Source organism: Prinia subflava, chromosome Z (genome assembly GCF_021018805.1).
Source record: "Prinia subflava isolate CZ2003 ecotype Zambia chromosome Z, Cam_Psub_1.2, whole genome shotgun sequence".
Lineage (NCBI taxonomy): Eukaryota > Metazoa > Chordata > Aves > Passeriformes > Cisticolidae > Prinia > Prinia subflava.
The window spans coordinates 51,975,941-51,993,179 of NC_086283.1; the positions used below are offsets into that span (position 1 = coordinate 51,975,941).

At 39.4% G+C, this 17,239-nt stretch overlaps 1 protein-coding gene across 1 annotated transcript; it reads right to left on the bottom strand.

Annotated features, from left to right (window-relative positions):
• Nucleotides 1-11,584: 11,584 nt before the first annotated feature.
• On the bottom strand, nucleotides 11,585-14,040 carry LOC134564236 (cryptic protein-like). Its single transcript, XM_063422974.1, has 5 exons — nucleotides 13,638-14,040; nucleotides 13,424-13,473; nucleotides 13,134-13,310; nucleotides 12,148-12,262; nucleotides 11,585-12,001 (listed from the first exon to the last, which is right to left on the bottom strand). The coding sequence occupies exons 1-5, from the start codon at nucleotides 13,748-13,750 to the stop codon at nucleotides 11,875-11,877; spliced, it is 582 nt and encodes a 193-aa protein (XP_063279044.1). The 5' UTR covers nucleotides 13,751-14,040; the 3' UTR covers nucleotides 11,585-11,874.
• Nucleotides 14,041-17,239: the final 3,199 nt, after the last annotated feature.

Genomic DNA, 17,239 nt, shown 5'->3' on the forward strand with positions numbered 1-17,239 from the left:
CTCTTATATGACCATTTCCTCCTTTTCTGCCATGGGTTTGCCATTAGCTGGGGCTGAAGTTACCTTCCAGCAGTTGTGTCCTTGAGCAGCCCTCTGACTATCAGCACCAGGGGACTGCATGGACCAAGGCAAAAAAACACACAAAAAATGTGCAAACCTAACACACATGTTAATGACTCCTTCTTCAAGTAACACAGGTCCTATTCCCTGTGACTTCACTGCCATACCCATAATGTATTCCTTATGCATTTTGTACATATCTCAGCATTTTTAGGCCTCATTAAACAAGAAGGGATGCTTCAGGATTTCACTACATACTATATTGACTAGGTATATATGAAGAAAATGACCTCTCCTTTCCAGATTTATCTTTGGAATGAATTTCCAGGCTCATGGTCACCACAACCACTTATGAAAGGAGAATTTTGGGGTGCTTTTTTACCCAAGTTTCTCAAAAATGGTTAAAAACCATATTAGTTGTCGATTCTGGGTTGTTATTCCTCCTTGAAACACAAATGCTTGTGGAGAATAAAAAGGGGACCAAAGAAATATCCTGCAAGTCAGTCTGTGGGGAAGCATAGACTCCTCAGCCAAAATGAATCCATACTATCCACTATTTATAAAATTATCTGTTGAAATTTTCAGCCAACTGAAAAATTCCTTTCTATTATGTTACGTAAGGATGATTAAGGATGAGGAGTAGCCTTTACCAGGCTTAGAAGTATATTGCTGCTCCTGCACTTTTTCTTTCCTAAATTGCCTCTTAAACCTGACCTTAAAAGAAGAGTTCCTCAAATTTCTTGTTTGATCAACTCTTAGAGCTGGCTCTTTGGCTCTAAGAGCTGAAGATCTTTGCCTACTTATCTATCTTCAGGCTGTTCCTGAAACTCAGCTCTCTTGCTCTTCTTGGTGCCTTTTCTTTATAGAAGGAGTAGAAACCAGATCTTGGATCTTTTGGGTGTAATCCAAATTTTTAGGAGAGGGTAGACTCTGTGGGAGATGATCCTTCACAGACCTGTGAGCATATCAGCTCCATGTGACAGCTAGAAGCATTTTGGGCAGAAAACACTTTCACATATCAAAATTGAAGATGAGCTGACTATGGTGTTTTGAAATGAATGGGCAGCACTTGTGGGATATGCGTGGGTTTGCAGATAGACTGTGGCAAGGAGAGAACAAATAGGTAGTGAGACAGTATTATAGCAATATGTGAAAGATTCTTGGAAGAACAGATAAAAACGTGTAGGTCTTTGTGCTGTCTTCTTTTAAATGGGTGCACAGGTATGGTGTTAGCCTAGCTGCACCCTTAAAGATATTGTATGAAGTTGGAAAATGGATGTCCAGCACAGACTTTTCATCAGCTCATTAAAAGAAAGTTCACCACCCACAGCATCATACAGTTTTTCCTCACCTTAATAATTCTGTGATTTGTGATACACTGGTATAACTCACATACTATTCTATTTTATTTTTAGTTCCTGAAAGTGTTATCACAGGCAGAGCTATTTACTCATAGCTTTTTATACGGCTAAAGCAACCCTATAGTTTGCCTAGCAGCAGTTCTGATCAGTATTAAGGAACAGAAAAATACAGTAAAAGAGATTAGGCAGCCTATATGACAGTGCTTGTTTCAGTCTATTTTGAACAATTATTTAGTGTAATTATTAAAGAAATATTTTTATTATACCTAAGATAATCCCATATACAGAATATCAAAGTCAGTGCATGAGAATGTTAAGGAAAAAAAATAAATGCCACAGATAACTAATTTATCCATCGGTAGTGTTATTTCACACACTGACACATTTTTCTCTTTATCATCAATCTATAAGACTGAGTTCTGTGAAGTGGTTTAATTAAGCTAGCATCATGTACTTATTTATGGTGTCTCCAAATGATGTTATCAAAACACAATAGTCTTTTTATTCTACCTCCATTCTATAAAATATCCTAAGACCCAAATATTTTACAAACAAATATTTTCAAGCCTATTTTATATGTTTATCTTGAAAAGCTGTCAAACTTTAATTGCCAGCAGCCAGGGAAAGCATATACTCTTGAAAAGTCACAAGTCCCTGTTACTTCTTTTCATCTGGCTATCTGATAAAATTCCTTTAAAATTGGTATTCAACACCTCAGAATCCATGCACACAGAGCTTCTATAGTTTGTCTTTCTGACACACCTAACCCAGCAAGTGGGTTCCTTAGTCTCTTTGATAGAACAGTAAGATTAAAGGCAATTATTTCACTTTCTCAAAGTCTCTAAGACTTTGCACTGTAATACAAGAATCACTACTCATCCCTGCAGTAGGTCGGATCAAGCTTATTCACTTGCTGCAAGTTTGATTTAACATGAGTAGAATGGTGATATAAAAACCACTTGAAAAATTATGTATTTCCCATAACTTTTATAAATGTTTCTGTGAAAATATTTATATACCTGTATGCTCCTTTTACTAGCCCAAGATTTTTCTTTTTCTTAATTGCCTAGGAAAAGCTGTCTCTCTTGGATTCTGTAGTAAGAACAGCCTTTGCAAAGTGTTGACAACATGCTCAACCTTAGTTCATACAGAGAGATACATGATTAGTAGCCAAAGCAGCAGATAATAGCAGCTCTATCTTTTGAAAATTCCATTTTAGAAATTCACACCTTCAATTCAAATACTTGCAATGGTTTCCTTGGGAATGTTAGTTTTTATCAGTACTGTGAGGCTCAGGAATTCACTCATTAGTGCTATATTCAGTCTCAGACTTGGATCCGACTGCAAAGTTTAAGAGTCAGTGTTATTAACTTCTAATGATGCCATCTCCTGGTGACTGGTGTCTGTGCTGATCTTGTTATTGAGGAGCAGTACAGAGAAGATGGAAAATAAACAGTGAAACCAGCAGGACTGATGAAATATGACTGGAGTAGGAGTGTGTGCACACTAAAGGTTTTGCCTTGGAGTATGGAGCCAGACTTCGGTGGCAGATGTTTTGTTAACTGTCAGAAAATAATCCATCAGTTGCTGAGGACAGGTTCATTCTTCCTGTGCACTTGTACTGTGCCTCATACAGAAAAATCTCAGCCTCGGTCAGGGCTTGTAGGCACACTAGAGGCTACACACTGCAAGTAATACAGCTCTGGTTTAACACAATGATGTTGATTGCAATTCATGTACATGCCTTTTAATGTTATTGTTTACAATGAATCAGTCCACAGCTGATATATGCCTCTGAATAATGCCTCATAATCTTCTCTTGTTTTCATCAGGATTTCTCATTCTTGACTTGTGGAACCTCCATTGATTGTGACATCAAAGCATGCTCCAGAGCTGCCCTCATTTGCTGGACACATACACACACATACCAACATGCATGCCCCAGTGCCAGTTCATTGGCTTGCTAGACTTTTAACAGGCAGCTTGTCTGCAAATACAAGTGACTCTAAATTCTTAACACTGATTTTAACACTGGCATGTTTGTATCCTGCAAAACAAACAAACAAACCTACGCTGATGGCATTGGGGTACTTCTGTGTCAAACAGTCAAAGTGGCTCTGTCAGTTCAAAAAACTTATGGGCTTGAGTATCTTCCCATGAAATCCTCTGGGGGAACGAGTTACTCATTATACTTGCTTTCATAATTAGCTGAACTTGCTACAGTTTTCATTGTAGTGTCTATTTTTATATCTTAAATTGTGCTTGTCTATTTTTTTCCTGAAACTTCTACAAATTTCAATATTATTTACAAAGAGAGATGACAAAATGCTATGTAATATTCCATTAATGGTGTCACTACTGCCAAATAAATAATGATTTTTTTTTCTCTTGTTCCCATGGGATTTTGTATTGCTTAGATACTATAATGGAAATTCAGGAGCAGATTTTCTGCGCATCAGCATTTAGATTTTGCACTGACTATGCACACTGATGTCTTCTTTTGAAACTAAGGTTGACAATCTGTCTAACTAACTAAGCTGTTACCATGAAAGCCGTGATTACACAACCAGCTTGTCTAACTGTGGGTTCCACTTCACTTTTGCTGCGTGTCTCTGCTACATCCCTCTGTCAGCAAAGATGGTCTTTCTGGGAATTAGGCCAATAGAACGAGAAAAGAACGTTTTGGATGAATGAGTGGACCTGTCTGACTGTGGATGATACCAGTACAAAGAGGACAATAGACAAATGTCTCTGTGGTCTTGTTGTCTACTCAAACTGCTTGAGAAAGTTGCAACACTGGGTATATATACTTGGCTCCTGGAATGCGTATTCGCTACTTTGTTTTACCTGCATGGGTGATTCCCGGTTCTAGTTGTTGGACTGGAGTTTGGCCTCCATATATTTTAGCACTGTTGAATTTCTGCAGTGGTTTTTGGCTAGCATAGCTAATGACAGGCATATCATGTGTGCTCAGATAGAAGAAGGACACGCATAGGAATGTACTTAATTGGCTTTTGTTTCAGGTTATTGCACTGCTGCAGACATACTGCACAGCTTATCTGCACAAGTCTTTTTCCACACAGAGAGTGTCCACACAGGGTGCTGGTGTATAGCCTCCGTGAAGAACAGTGGAAGGGAGAGACACAGAGCAGGGAGCATGCTTCTCTATTTCTCATTTCCACTAAAGACTGATGTCAAAAGCAATAAGAAATTTCTGTCTCTGTTACCAAAATGGACCATAAATGTTATTGGCAGGATTTAGCAAACCAACACCAGCCTAAGAGAGCTTAATCCATTTTAACATCACATGGCCTCCATAACGCACCTTCAAAGCTAATTAAGGTGTACAGGCACTTTGTTCTCCAGGAGAGATTTTCCTTCTTGTGCAGGAAGTAACTTCAGTACTGATGCTGTATTAAACAAATTTGAGGTGTGAAAATGTAATGCTGGGACTAGAAGAACAAGACTGACATGTAAGTATGGGATTTGATAAGTCTGATAATATTTTGTCTTTTTAAAAAAGTTTTTGGACTAAGAAACACTCTTTAAGAGTTCACATACAGAGTCAAGTGGAAAGGTTCTTTGACACCAACTTTTCTTTTTGATCTTGACTCTCTCCTTTATGTTCTGCATAAAGATGCTCTTGCAAATATTGTCTTTTCAGCATTGTACCACTTCTTTGTCTTTAATTATTTTTTTTCCTGAGACTACTTTTAGTACTTTTTGAAAGGACATAATCTTGGTGATTCAAAAACATGAAGCACAGTTTTCCCCACAAAACTTTATAGAATTTGACAAGAGCTTTTATGTCAGCACAGGAGACAGAGCTGTTTCTTTGGTGTATATATATGAGATTTATTCTTGTTTATAAGCTTTTGTAATGATTTATAAATAGGATAGATCACATGAATCTTTCTGTTTATTGTGAAGATACAAACATCATATCATAGAGAACAGGCAAAAAGACAGGTAAGAGATGCAGGATTTTATGTGCCATGCCTACAAAGGAATTTAATGCTCAGCACTGTTGGCTGTCCAGTGACAGAAAACTGTGTGGATGTGTTGAAAATGACTGTCATAGTCCTGCCAGACCCAGTTCTTTGTTTGGAACTTCACGGGTTGTATGTCTATTTCTGCTCACAGAAAGCCAGTGAAAGGTGACAAGCTGTACCCCAGACAAAGTGTAAAGCTCCAAGAAGGATCTCAGCTGTCAGAGAAAGAGATCTGAGTCTTTGGGACCAGCTGCTGGAGGCTCAGCTGGAAAGTGTGCTTCCTTTAACTGTAATGCCAGTGCTTTCCTGGCTGTTTGCTTTTGAGACTTTACCAGTGCTCCTGTCTTCGTAGTACATTCCCAGCATTTCCTCCAAATGTTATCGAACAAATAATCCGAGTGCAGCCTCACAGGCTGGATTATAAATTGTAGTTTTGTAAAGATATGGTTGGGTTGCAGCAGATGAAGACAGTTGCTAATGAAGGCTATTTCTGTGCCAGCATGTACCTGAAGAGAAATGCTAGACCCAAGATGCATAAGGCATCTGGTTTTATTCCAGTGACATATGGCAGCTTCATGACCTTATCAAGAAGTCATCCTCACAGCAGCATAAGCCAAGGGCAAGGTCAATCAGCCAAATGTGGAGGAAATTACAGGTTTTAATATCTTCTCTGACCAAGAAGGTGCTTTGCAATCACAAGGAGTGCTCACAAAGCTGGGTAATTTTGCAGAGGGCAAGTATGCAGCTGTTGTGTTGTTGTTAAGTCTCCCATGCTTGTACATGACTGTGCTGTAAAAGATGAGGCAGACAGTGAATTACAGCTGATGATTGCAGGGTAGCTAGATAGACCTCCATGAGACATACATCTATAACTTTGGACAGTGCTCCTAAATATATGTGATTTAACTTTTTGATTCTGCTGTGTGGATACAAGAGTTGGATTTGATGCTCCTTGTGGGTACCTTCCAACTCAGGGTATTCTATGACTATGTGGTTCTAATTCACAGGACTGCTTGATATGTGAGCCAGCCTGCTGTATTATATTACCTTTCAACTGATGGAAAACAAAATGTAACATTGCTGTATATTTAGTCAGGTGCATGAAATTTGTAGGTGTCATGATCCAAATGACACCTGACACTATGTGAATCAATGAAAGATGAATAGCAAAATACAACCTTAGCAATCTCAAATACTCTGATTAAAAACAAAAAGGACCCTCAGATAAATCTGGATAAACAAGTGTGGGAAATTACTTCTACTTCTGTTTTGCCCAGCTTCTTCTCTAGGTGAGAGAAGGCTATTGGCACCTATAGGTACCATTAACACTTCTCAGAGGCAACAGAAATCTGTATCTCCTTGATGGGAATAAAGTCATCTCAAGAGATAACCATCAGATACTCAGAGAGACACATAAGTGACACTTACTCAGTATCTGATACCTGAAAGTTAGCTTTTACAAGTTTGTGTGTGTGCCTTGGTGCACTACACGGCCTTATGCAAAATGAATCCTTTCCTTTAAATGGGCAGTGTGTCAAGGGCAGATGGCAGCATCGCCCTGCAGATCTGTGCCTAGCAGCAGAGCTCCAGCTCCAGGGCTCTTGGCTGCAGAGAAGGCAGCCTCTCCACCACATTATTCCCCAGTCTGGGCTCTTATCAGCTGTGGCAAGGCCCTGAGAGTGATGAAGGCTGCAGCAATTGCAAGGGCGAAGAAGCCACTGAGGCCAGCTGCAGGCGGCACCATTTGTTTTAGTTCTGGAGTCAACTGCGAGGAGGAAAAGATCTAGCTCTCTGGGGCCCTGTGGATCATCCGATAAATGCTTCTCTTTGAGGGTCTTCCCCCTGCCAAATGTGGCTGCGTACAGAGAAGGCACATGCATGAACTTGCAGCGACAGATGTCTACTTTGCTGGGATGTGCCATGTTTGACAGAGTGGTCTGTGAGTTAGCACGAGGCTGAGGAGTAAGCATTGCTGTTTGCTATAAACAAACCTTAGCAAAGTGCCTGTAATTGCACTGTTAGAAGGTTGGCCAGGCCTAGATGGTAACAGGGGAGGAAAATAATGCTTTCTTTTATCTGTTCTTGCAAACAGCTGGAGACAGATAAAAGCGGAGACAGTTTTAACCTAAGCAAAGATTGTGACTGTGTGCTTTCCTTTGTTCCTCGGTGCTTTCTGTTTTCCTCCCTTCAAGTTACATTTTTATTTGCAAATGAGACTATGCATGGGACAGCTTCTGCATGCTGTTTCTTTTTCCCTTCTTGTTGTTTTTCTTTAAGTTAAGGAGATACGTTTTTCTTCTAACTCAAATCCTGTGGCTGCCTCTGCTTCAGAAGTATGTGAGGAACACCGACTGAACTTCCTTCTACCCATGCCTCACCAACTTCCAGAGCTCTGACACCAAGACAAAATGAATATCATCCACAACTGACACAGAGGGAGTAGTTTTGCCATAGTATGGTTGATATAAAACCATCCCGAAGCAGAATTTTCAGATTTTCCAGAGAATGCAATGTGATAATATAGAGAGAAAAGGAACTGTTATCTTAAAATGAATAATACAAAACCCCTCTGTTTTTTCATCCTGAGAAAATTTTCAAATTCTGGCATTCAGAATGAGACATAACTACTTATGCATCCAAGTTCCCCATCCAATTTTTTTAAGACTTGTAGAAACAGAAACATTCATCTAATCTGATGCCCTGTACTAATGTTTTGGTATGATAGAAAATATTTCTTTGCTAGACATTTCAGTTACTCTAATTCTGCAAATCAGGCCAACCCAATAATGAATAGCCTCATCAGGGTGATTCTTGCAGGCTCATCTACACCTTCATAGGCTCATCTACAGAGGGAGTTATTCCAGTTCGTGTTTTCATGATTAAATCTGCTGTAGTGTTATTGAAACAGAAACAGCTGTTCTGTTGGAAAACCTGTATTAAAGCACTTTTATCTTTTGTTAATTGCAATCTTTAATGGCTCTGTATATTTTCTACAGGGGTAAAAAAAATATTAGCTTGAATGTATTTTTACTGTACTGTGTATTGTCCTTTTAAAAGTAAATGCTGTTTGAAGCACAATACAAGCAATATTGCCTACAGACTTCTCAGGTATGCTTTATGGCAAGCCAAGATGATTTCACAATGGCATTCCTGAAATTTCAGCATCTGTTAAATAAAGGCACAACTATTCTCCTCCAGCCATTTCCTTTGATATTTGATTATTCTAAGGTGGTCTGTGGAAACACAGGCTGATGGTTACAGTCCAATTTGTGTGAAATAATGGGAAATGGACCATTTCTAGTTTTGTGTATATTATGTGAAGAGTGAGAAGCCTTGTCTCTCAGCACAAGTCTAGAGTTTGGAAGGGGTAGTCTGAATACCTGCAGTATTTAACATGTTTTTATGCAATGACTCCCTATAAAAGTCTGATTTTAAGTAGTCACAAATTTAAAGGCAGGCACTATATTATGTCATTTGCTGGTATTGCATCCTTTTCTGCTTATTTGAGAACTGGATTGTCTTGATTTGCAGCACCAAATAAATTAAAAAAATAGAATTAAATATATATTGAACTTTTAAAAGATATTAGGAATTTTCTTCATCAGTAATGTCTTCAAAGTCAATAAAATTATGAATCCAATTGTTTCTATGTGGTATCTCCACTTTAAAAAGATAAAGATACATTATAGGTTTATTTTTGTAATTTTTTTCAAAACAAACCTGTCCCTGCTTTATAAACTTGCATTAAAATGCACTTACATGTTCAGACATTTTGTATTTTACAGTGTAGATATACTAATTTTTAAATTATATGGAAATCAAGACAACTTTGCTATAGAAAATGTTAAAGTTGCTCTTTGCTATCATTTTAAAAGAGAGACTCATATTTCTAGGACATGAAGTAAACCCCCAAAAGACAAGTAACCATCACTTATGTGTTCTTAATATGCACATGATTCCTGCCGTGCAGATTGTGCATATATACAATTTTGCTGCAATAAATAAGAATAAAAACTGAAAGACTATGTAACATTTATAGTTCTCTATATTAGGCCTTGAAAGATATCTACTCTTAAGCCCCTCCCTTATGTCAACAAATTTCTACCCTGTGTTTTTCTTACAAGATTACATGCAATGACAAATTGTAGATACGATTTTTCAAGTTTAAATAAAGTTAAACATAAAGTTTTCAGAAATGAAATCAGTTTTATTTGTTAAAAGAGTTGTACTATGTACAAAAGTAATTACTTTAACTTACAATATTTCAGGCATAGAATATTAGGGGGGGTTGCTTCCACTGGAAGAGCAGTATTTTGGGAATAAAGAATCGTTAGAATCAGACATTGATAGCAGTATTAATATAATAATATAATAATAAATACTTCATATTCATATAATCTGAATTTAAAATGACCCAGGTATGTCAGCATTAACTAATACATTTCAATCTGCCTCCAACATGCAGGTAGAAGAGTCTTCTGTAGCTCGTAGCAGAAATGTATGATTCATCGTGAGGGCTGTATCAACCCTGAGTAAATCCCCTTGTCCAGGTCACAGCTGCCAGCTAGCAGAACTCCAGGAGGATGGTGAGCAGGCAAATGACTGAAAACACTGCTTGCTCTAATCTTAGGCCATTAGAATACAGTCTGATAATTTCCTCTGCTTCCGATTTCAGATCTTAAAAAGAAATAAAATAAAGAAAATAAAATGGTTAATAAGTAAACATGTAAATTTGAAAACATGAGGATTTTCCACGTACTTGAAAAGTTCCCTGACATCTCACAGGTACTTAAGTTAAAGGTATCAGCTGTTAAAGCCAATCAAAGGGACTATTCTCAGGGGAGAGATGTAAATAGATGTCCCATCAATGATCGTTTGAGGAGCAACTGATAGCACTTATCAGCTCTTGCAGGCATTAATCTCAGAATAATCAAAAGTAAATACCAAGCAAAAGCAAGAGGAAGAACTTCACAAGAGGTAAGCACTCACGCCTGAATGTCGGCTTTTAACCCTTCCTTTAACAAGAGACTTTGCTTTCTGCAAAAGCAGAGAAGTCATACCCTCATGTATGTGAAAGCCACCGAGTCCCTGCTCAGAGGATTCTCCACTGAGACCTTTATTGTCTTTCTTAAGCTGAACTCAAGAGTCGTAAGAAATAGACTGATTTTACAGAGCATGGAGAGGCCCATTATGATTTTTGGTCCTGTAATGAGGAGCACTAGGGCTGATTCAAAGATGAACATGTAAAGAATTTAATGAGCATGCTGTGTGCCACATATGACTGCTCAATACAGAAAACTTTAGGGGAAAAGTGTTTCTGGTGGATTTTTTTTTCGGTTTAGGATTACAAAGATAGGAATGTCACCTTTCTAATGTTTTGATTTACATTTGAGTTGGTGCTACAACTCAGAAGTCACAGCTTCAAGGCACTGCTACTCAGGTAGGAATCTGGTCAGGAAACAAGAGAGTGCTTGGAGTGCAAATGAATCTTGAAACACTTTAGGTCTGTTGTTTTCTTACCCTGCTAAGTAGTTATGTTGGCACAACTGAAGGAAAGCACAAGATGAGACTGAGATATTACGAGTGGAAAGGAAAAAAATATTTTGCCGCTGAGGAGAAAATTTGATTATTAAATCCTTATTAATGATCTCAAGAGTAATGAGAACAGTCTGGATCAGTCTGTTCTCCATGGAAAATAATACCAGTATAGTAATTCTTTAAATCATTATGCTAGTTGATACACTGTGAAAACACTGTGTGTTTTCAGTGAATAAACATATTCAACCATTTATTCAGATAATTTCACGTGCTGATATAGAAAGACATGACTTACAAAGATATGGTGCTTTTGAGGAGACTAGGTGGCACTACTTACACTGATCAGGATAACAGCTGCTTTTTTGTGTGTGTGTGGAATATGTTCAGTCTTAAAACTCACATAAGAATATTCTGAAGATTGAGATCCAGATCTTAAAAATATATTCAGATTAGTTTTATGTCATTTATGTATGATGATTGATGATTCTGTATGTTAAGTAGACACAACTTTTTCCTCTAGTGAAATACCAGTTTCTACTTCTACCACACCAGTATACACTACTGTTTTTTCTCTTTATCTAAGAAACATGTTTGTGTGCTTGGATTTAGTTTAGTTGTAGAAATTGCCCTGGTTAAGTGGGAAGTCACAGACGTACATATTTTGCAGAACAGAGAAGTATTTAACCTCTGTAATCTTCAGCTAGAACGGTGGGAAGTTTCCTGCTGTACAGAACTCTGAACATCGGAAAGTGTCTCGTGATGTACAATACAGCCAAGAGCAGTGCTTTTTATTGTCTCACCGATACATTCTCTGAAGCAGAGCAACCCACTGTAGAAGACCGACTAGTGCACATACAGCAAACTCCGAGTACCCCACCACTGCAGAAGGCAGTTCTGTCACCCATGGGATGAAAACGCTCGATTTAATGCCATTTCTTACCACAGTTACTGTGCATCGCTTCCGAGAGGCAGTGCAGAGTACCATAGCCACACCGACAAAGCAAACAGCCCTTCAGCACCCAGACGCCGTGGGCAATGCTGCCGCAGTTCCTGCCGACGACAAGAGAGACATTTTGTACACCCCTGACCCCACCACTGAAAACAGACATCCAGAGCACCACACTTGTGTCTTGTAATTTTGGTCTGGTGGTTTTTTTTTTTTTTTTTTGTTTTTTTTTTTTTTTTTTTTTTTTTACCTTAGCCGCTCATCGTGTTCACAGTATCTACCAGTGAAGTGCTTTAGGCAGGCACAGAAGGACCCCAGGATGCAAGTCCCTCCGTTCTGGCAGCAGCGTCTGTTCAGTTTTTTACCTGCAGGACAATATTACAGAGGTTAACACGCGTCTCAGGGGCTCTGAACCTCACCTTTTCCTCACTGGTTCTCTCGGCCCTCTCCAGTTCCCAAAGTCTCTTAAGGATATCTAGTTTTATTGTCTTTAGAGACAATAAAATTATATGCCTGTTAGGAGTGTTTGTTCAGTTAAACCCAGTTTGTTTAGTTAAGGATTAGAAACAAGCTACTAGGGATTACAGGATGGTGAAGAAGCAACGCCTGGCAAATTCTGTAGCAGCAGTATGTGTTCAAGTGAAATATTTCACTTTGACAGATGCCGGTTTCAATCACACTAAGAAATGGGGCATTTTTACTGGGAAGTGATGCTTATTTTTGAATGAAAAAGTTTTGTTACTGGGAGGTTACTTGATTTTGACGCAGGAGGAATGCTTCCTAAAGCCTTTCTCAGAGTCCTGGGATTGAGCACCAATCTAAAACTTTATATATATGGGAGGAAACAGAATACTTTCCCCCCCCTGGTTTCAGGCAACTTAAACATTTTTTTTTTAAATAAAATTAACATTTTTATGGTCATGAAATACCGTGAATTTTAAAAAATTAACAGAACATTACAAAATTTCACAGACACTCTTGTAAATACAAAGGGCCAAACACTTTTTCATTCTTAGTATCCTTCCTTATTTTTCCTTAACACATTTTGCAAATGAGAGATCTTCAGTTCTACCTTAAATTTTTATCACCTTTTAAAGTAGCCATGGGTATAATTTAAATGAGTGGCCACAGAAAACCAACAGGCTGGAATCTTCCAGGACAACAGTTAAAACGTTACTATATTATATTTTTAAAAAGTAATTTAATGTCATTGTTTACAAAAATAGTGTTACCTACTCTCTGTAATTCCAGTGAAAGGTACGAATGACCTGGAGCTCTGTTGCTTTCTGCTTTCATAACTTTGATTCATGTCACTGAGCGCATTTATAAAGGTCCCTTCATTCTTGGGCTGCTGCTTTTGTGCTGTGGCATTGAGACTTTTCACCTCTTCTTTACGTTCTTCTTTTTCAGGGCCTTGACAAGAAGTGCAAATACGTAAATTTTTGTAGTTTGTAATGAAGAAATGCACATTGTAAATGTAGAAGAAAAACACAGCGGAAACGGGAGAAACATGAAATTTCCCTTACTTTTTTCTAACTGAACAGCCTGCCAGACCAGAGTCACAGTGACAAGAATTCTGGGAAAAAAAAAATAAAGAAAAAGAGAGAAAAAAAAATCAAACCAGAAATAAATTTGTGCCAATAAGTCACCAACATTAAAACAAATTGTGAGTTTGTAAACTTTTAAAAGGAATAAGCAACCCTGGTTAGGGAAGATGCCCGGCACCTCAAACAAACTCACCTAAGGTGATTTCCCCAATACATTTTCTTGCAGCCTGAAATAGCCGTGAGGTCCTCCGGGAGAGCTTGAGCAGCAGGAATATGTCCAGAGCCCTTCACTCCAGGCTGTAGCATGCGGCAGTCCTCCCTCTGGAGACACGGGCGCCAGGAGAAAGCGGGACTGGCGGAACTTTCCCCTGGCTGTCCAGCTCCCGGCGAGGCTCAGCCGCTCCGCCAAGAGCATCCCTCCGGGCCGGGACTGCCCGGCCAGCCCCCATTTACGTGCACCGCCCAAGGGTGGAGCAAGGTGGGGGCACCTACTGCTGGGGGGAGCACAGCAAAAAAGCCCAAGGCAGGAAGATCCCAGGTCCAGTGTCTTTATTTCTCAAGACAGAAGACTTTGCACCACTGCATAGGAAAAACAAACGAACGAACAAACAAACAGACACACAATCAATCAATCAATCAATCAAACAAACAAAACGTTCTACAGAACTGCAATAGGTATATCGTGAACTGGAGCAGGTCTATAAAATGCGGGTTAAAAAGCCTCAGCTCTACCCACGTGCCTTGTCTCCTCCGGGGCTTTCCACCAGGGATCTTTATGAGATTGTACTGCTTTGCAGCAGACGTCCTGAAAACCTGCTTTAGAGATTTCTACTAAAAATATGGGAAAAAAGCAGTGATAAAGTCCTTGAGTGAGGATTGTTGTCTCACCAGAGCTGTTAAACATTTTTAAACATTTCTGAAAAAATGATGCTGTTAGTAAAATTAGGCCCGTTAGCAGGTATTTCTGGTCTGAGTTTATGCACTAGATACCTAGATATAATTTACTGAGTGTACTGAAATGGGCTAGGGCCACTCACACGGCTTTGCTATGGATCAGTATCATGAGCAGACAGACCTGCATCTGGGCAGTGCTAAAGAAGCAGCTCTGGGCAGGCTTTTCTCATCACATTCCCACACTTTGTACCACCGAGTGCACATGGCCTTTACTCAAGATGTGGCAGGGAACTGCAGCAACACAACTTGTTTTGTTTTGGAGGAGCATGTAGAAGAGGGATGTTTTCACTGTGTCACTGCAAACCAAGCTTGTACAAATTTCACCTTGGCTAGATGCAAGTTCACATCAGAAGGATGGGTCAGACCTTCACTGAAGAAATGGCTGCACTGACTAAAGACATTACCATACCTTGTTTGTAAGTCCCTCTGGCTGTCACTTGTTGGATTTGCCCCATCTGAACTAATGGTTTGGAAGCTGTGATAACTTCTCATCCAATTTGGTAAAAAGGCTGGATTAATTTACAAAGATAGCTGTCCTAATTAAAGTCAACCCTCTTGGCACTAAAGCAGATGGAGAGTGTTTTGAAGACATGTTTTCTCACACAACTGTACACAGCATGGGTAGGTAACAAGAGAAGTTGGAAACTATTGTGAAATTAGAAAATGATGATGTAATTGCTATCATGGAAACACTGGGAAAAGTCATACAACTGGAGCACTGCAATCAAGAGGTACAAGCTATTCAGAAGCTCTTTATGTCCAAACTGGAGACACCTGGATTTGATGGATGGACAGTTCAATGGATAAGGAGCTGGCTGTCTGGCTGGATGCAGCCAGGGCGTTGTGGTCAGTGCCTCTGTGTGGAGGTGGAGGCTGGTGGTGAGTGATGTCCCTCACGCTCTGTTTGGGGAGCTCTGCTCTGCAGCCTCACTGACACAGACAGTGATCGAGTGCACCCTCAGCAAGTTTGCAGGTGACACAAATCTGAGCAGCTCAGTTGACACAGCAGAAGGATGGGATGCCATCCAAAGGGACCTGGACAAGGCTGAGAACTGGCCCATGAGAACCTTATGAAGTGCAGCAGGTCCAAGTGCAAGATGCTGCAGCTGGGCTGGGGCACAGACATTAGCACAAACTGAGAGAAGAGCTTATTAAGAGCATCCTTGTGGAGCTGGAGATTCTAGAAGATAAAAGCTGGACATGATCCAACATTGTGTACTTGCATACCAGAAAGCCAAATGTGTCCTGGGTTGCATCAAATGTGTGTTCAACAGGTTCTGCTCCACTCTTCTGAGAACCTGGAACACTGCATCCATCTCTGGGGTCCCCAGCACAGGAGGGATGTGGACCTGTTAGAATAGGTCCAGAGGAAGCCACAAAGTGTTCCGAGGGATCGAGCACCCCTCCTATGAAGACAGGCAGAGAGATTTGGCGCAGTTTAGCCTGGAGAAGGGAAGGCTCTGGGAAGACCTCATTATTATCTTCCAGTACCTTAAGGGAACTGGTGAGAAGGAAGGTGAGGATCTTTTTATATGGTGAGATAGTGACAGGACAAAGGACAAACTGAAAAAGGGAAGTTTTAGATTAGCTATTAGGAAGATATTTTTACTGTGGGGGGTGTGGAGGCACAGGTACAAATTGCCCAGAGAAGTAGTGGGTTACCTATCCCTGGTGGTGTTCAAGGATAGGCTGGATGAAGCCCTTAGCAACATGATCTAGTGGAAGGTGTCCCTGACTATGACAGGGGGGTTGGAACTCAACAATCTTTGGGGTCCCTTCCAGGTCCAGCACATTCTATGATTCTATGATGACACACTCTTTCATGTCTCCTGTGGGAAGAGCATTGCTGAAGATTTAAAAAGGCGTGTTTTTTTCAGGGAGTGCTTACAGGGAGTGCTCTGCAGGGCTTCACCAATTTCAGGGGATAAGGCACTTCCAGTGCTGCTGCAATTGTTGGCTCCAACTGTTCTAAACTAAATGATTTTCTTGTAGATACAGGCTAATCCTTTCACTTCATGGCATCTTGTTTCATGGTGTGTTTTATGTTTGTTACTAACTTAAACAGATTTAGATGAAGCTATATTCTTGTTCCAGACTTGTATTAAAGTACTATGCCTCCCACAGAATTGGGAATCTGTGATGTACATTTGTGTGCAATTCAGCTAAATCAGCACCAGAGCTTTTATCCTAACATTTGTGGGTAAGATGTTTCACAGAAAGTGTGTTATGGTATGCTTAACACATGTTAATTCAGAAAGGGATTTTGGTTTTCCTATCTTAAATAGTAGCAAGTTTGAAGAGACAGATTACTCTCACCATTGTGCTGTCTGCCTCTACCTGCTGTGATTGACAAGGACTTCTAAACTAAACATGTTAAAGTTTAGGTACTTGCTTAAAACCTATTTTAAAGTACCGTCATATCAACAGATACTGTTCTGAATTAGGACTATGAAATGTTTCACACAAATAAAAAATGTGTCATTTTTGCATGTATTCAGAAAATGTATACATTATTCACATTTGAAAATATTTATTTTTGGAAAATACAATTTGAACAAGTCTTGTTTTCATTTGAGTTCTCTAACTGGATAATGGTGCTAGTATTTTGACTTTAAAAAGAAGAGCTGTAGTTACTTTTGTTCTAGGGTTTCTTTACTAGTACATTAGGAAAAAATATATTAATTTTCAGTTAGGTCTAACTGGTAGTATCACTTTCAGTTACAATGTTCAGATGCTTAAATGCTGTCATTTACTATTTAACTTATTGTTTTCCCTTTCCATAGATGGAAGGCAGAAAAAACATCAACAGAGATAAGTAAACAAAGGAACTTCATATAGCAT

What these genes read in the sequence shown, in the direction of transcription:
- LOC134564236 (XM_063422974.1), bottom strand. Translation starts at nt 13,750, where the DNA reads ATGCTACAGCCTGGAGTGAAGGGCTCTGGACATATTCCTGCTGCTCAA. An exon ending in GGCTGTTCAGTTAGAAAAAA is followed by an intron (nt 13,311 to 13,423) that starts GTAAGGGAAATT and finishes CTTCTTGTCAAG; the next exon opens with GCCCTGAAAAAGAAGAACGT. An exon ending in GAACACGATGAGCGGCTAAG is followed by an intron (nt 12,002 to 12,147) that starts GTAAAAAAAAAA and finishes TGTCGTCGGCAG; the next exon opens with GAACTGCGGCAGCATTGCCC.